Source organism: Phytophthora ramorum (assembly GCF_020800215.1).
Source record: "Phytophthora ramorum isolate Pr-102 chromosome Unknown Phyram_PR-102_s0004, whole genome shotgun sequence".
Taxonomy (NCBI): Eukaryota; Oomycota; class Peronosporomycetes; order Peronosporales; family Peronosporaceae; genus Phytophthora; species Phytophthora ramorum.
This window is the reverse complement of record NW_027150650.1, coordinates 2,612,229-2,614,677: the sequence shown is the minus strand read 5'-3', so window position 1 is coordinate 2,614,677 and position 2,449 is coordinate 2,612,229. Positions and strand designations below refer to the sequence as shown.

The 2,449-nt window shown below is 53.1% G+C and overlaps 1 protein-coding gene across 1 annotated transcript; it reads left to right on the top strand.

The window, feature by feature from the left end:
• Window positions 1-1,404: 1,404 nt before the first annotated feature.
• KRP23_5307 (uncharacterized protein) lies at window positions 1,405-1,905 on the top strand (the record flags this gene model as incomplete). The annotated part of the gene is made up of 1 exon (XM_067890358.1): window positions 1,405-1,905. The coding sequence occupies one exon, from the start codon at window positions 1,405-1,407 to the stop codon at window positions 1,903-1,905; it is 501 nt and encodes a 166-aa protein (XP_067746913.1).
• Window positions 1,906-2,449: the final 544 nt, after the last annotated feature.

Sequence of the window (2,449 nt, the reverse complement as noted above, 5' to 3'; positions counted from 1 at the left end):
TTACAATTCAGACACCTAGTCAGTCTGAACACTCGTATAAACGCGCACCACTCTCAATTAAGAGAGAAACTATCAAATACTATAGTCAATCGATACACACAGCAGTTAAACTATCACTTCGGGGGACAACTGCTAGTCAGTCACCTCGAATAGCAAGGGAATATGAAATGGGCAAACACCAGCACGCTAGCGACCCAACTAGGATATGAAATAGGTGGGTCAACCCAGGGTGCCGGAGCGCCTCTGGTCACCACCTAACTGGACTTGATGTTATGAGGTGGAGATGCCACAGACGACCCGTCCTTAATGGTCGCAGCGCCCCTTGTTGTATCGCGGTCGTAGTCTCGGGTCCTCCGGATTTCCGTCGGCAGGCTTGGCCGAATTCACTTGCGCAGTACGGGGTAAAACAAACTCTGTTGTTGGCTGTAAGCCTTAAGCTATCAATTCTTTCTAGATCTCGGCTCTGGGTGATTTATCTTGATTTCACTATGTCTTGGGTCAAATTGTCTTTGCTTCAGTATGGTCTGGGTACATTGTCTTCGTAGCTTCAAAAGTGTCGACTCGACAGTTCTGTTGGGTTCCTTGGCGGTAGTTCAATTGCGTTTCACTTGATGACGTACCACTGTCTTCGAAGTGAAATAGTCAGTGGTCAACCGTCAAGATTCTGGTATTCTGGAGTCAGGATTTTGGAGTCAGGATTCAGGATTCAGGATGTACTTGACATCCAGACTCTTTGGGCTTCCAGCGCACGACTTGGGTGTTGGTAGTGGATGATCTTGGTTCAGTATCTTTAGTAGTCGCTCTGAACCACAGCAAGATGAGGTACAATCTGAGATACGTTCTCAACTGCACTTTCCGCCAGGCTTTAGGCACTCATCGTAAGGGAAAGTCCGGGGGCTGGACATAATGCGGGTTTGCAATCGTGGATTTGTACACATCCAGGATACACACTTCCAGCCAGTTGGGCCCATCTGTGGTTAGGCGTAAGATCTTTCCATAAATCAGTCGCACTCCATACGTCACCCGTGTCGCACGGGTACAGCCGAGTCATTCTCCATTTCATCCAATAGTATCCATGCTCGAAATTTTAGACCAGAGTCGCGACGGCGGTGCGTCACAGAAAAACCAGGAACACTTCGTGTCAACCGCCCCTCCTGGTCCAGATCCATCAGAGAGGAAATATCCCCGAGCTGGCGAATCATGGCCAGGACATTCAAACGGGAGCCAACCCAAGAAATCGAATCAAACGCTGCCGTTGCACTCTGCCGTCTGCCAGAATTCAGCACATTGCCGTACCCTGTCTCTCCAACGGTCGGTCACGATCCATCTTTAATGTTCTCCTCCCGGATACCACAGCATTCACGTGCAATACGCGGTCATATCGCGATTTCTCAACTGGTCAACATGGCGGAGACCGGCAACGCCCCGGCCCTAGCGACTTCCTCGACGCCAGCGGCCAGCGGCGACAGCACACAGCCTCCTCCGTATTCTGCTTCTCCTCCAGACGCCGGCGACGTCGAGAAGCGCCCCCCAGAAGACTCAAGCCAGCCTTCAAGCGGCGAGTCTCAGGCCATCATCCTGCGTCAGCCTGATGGTGACGACAGCGCCGAGAACGTCCCGGTCCCGAGCGAAAATGCTGGTGGCAGTGGCGTCAGCCCTATCCCGATGGGCGAGGGTGTCGTGTTGCCTTCCTTCTCGCGACCACGCCACGTGCGGATGGAAGATGTTGACGCGCTGTTTTACAAGGGCGTCCTATCGCAACAAACGATTCGTCCCGAGAATTTTGCTCCTCCTGACTCTTCGGCGCGCTGGACCTTGCCTTCCTCCCAGACACCGGCACCAAGACATACTTGGTGGGAGTTCCAGCCACGGTGGACGACACGCGCGGCGGCGGCTTCACGATGAATGGATACGGGGGCACTACAGCATTGATCGGCTTCGAAGAGATGAACGCGGACGACAATTCTGAATTTGAACGCGGACGACAATTCTGAATTTGAGCGTCTGTTTGACATGAATGCCCGTCAGTACCTCCTGCAAGCGCGACAAGATCCGCTCCGGCTGGATGCCTTGACCTCCAGTCTGGACGACATTGGCACGCGACGTGAATTCGCCTCGATCCTGACTCACTTTCCTCCGGATCAACTCGCCTCACGTGTCTTCCGCACTTCGATGTATTTGCGTCTTGTTCTGGGTGAACACCGTCGACTTCGGGCGCAGATTGAGCGTGGTCAGGAAGCCGCGATTAAAGACGCTCTGGAGTTCAAGCGCATCAATGGTGACCTTCGTCGTGAATGGAAGTTCGTCTGCGCACACTGGCACCAAGAGGTGACTTCTGCACTTGCCAAGGCCAACGAAATCAAGGCCTCTGACCAAGACGAAGTCCAGGCGTTGAAGTCTCGATACCAAGACCAAATCGACGCGCTTGAGGCTGAGAAGTCCGAGTTGA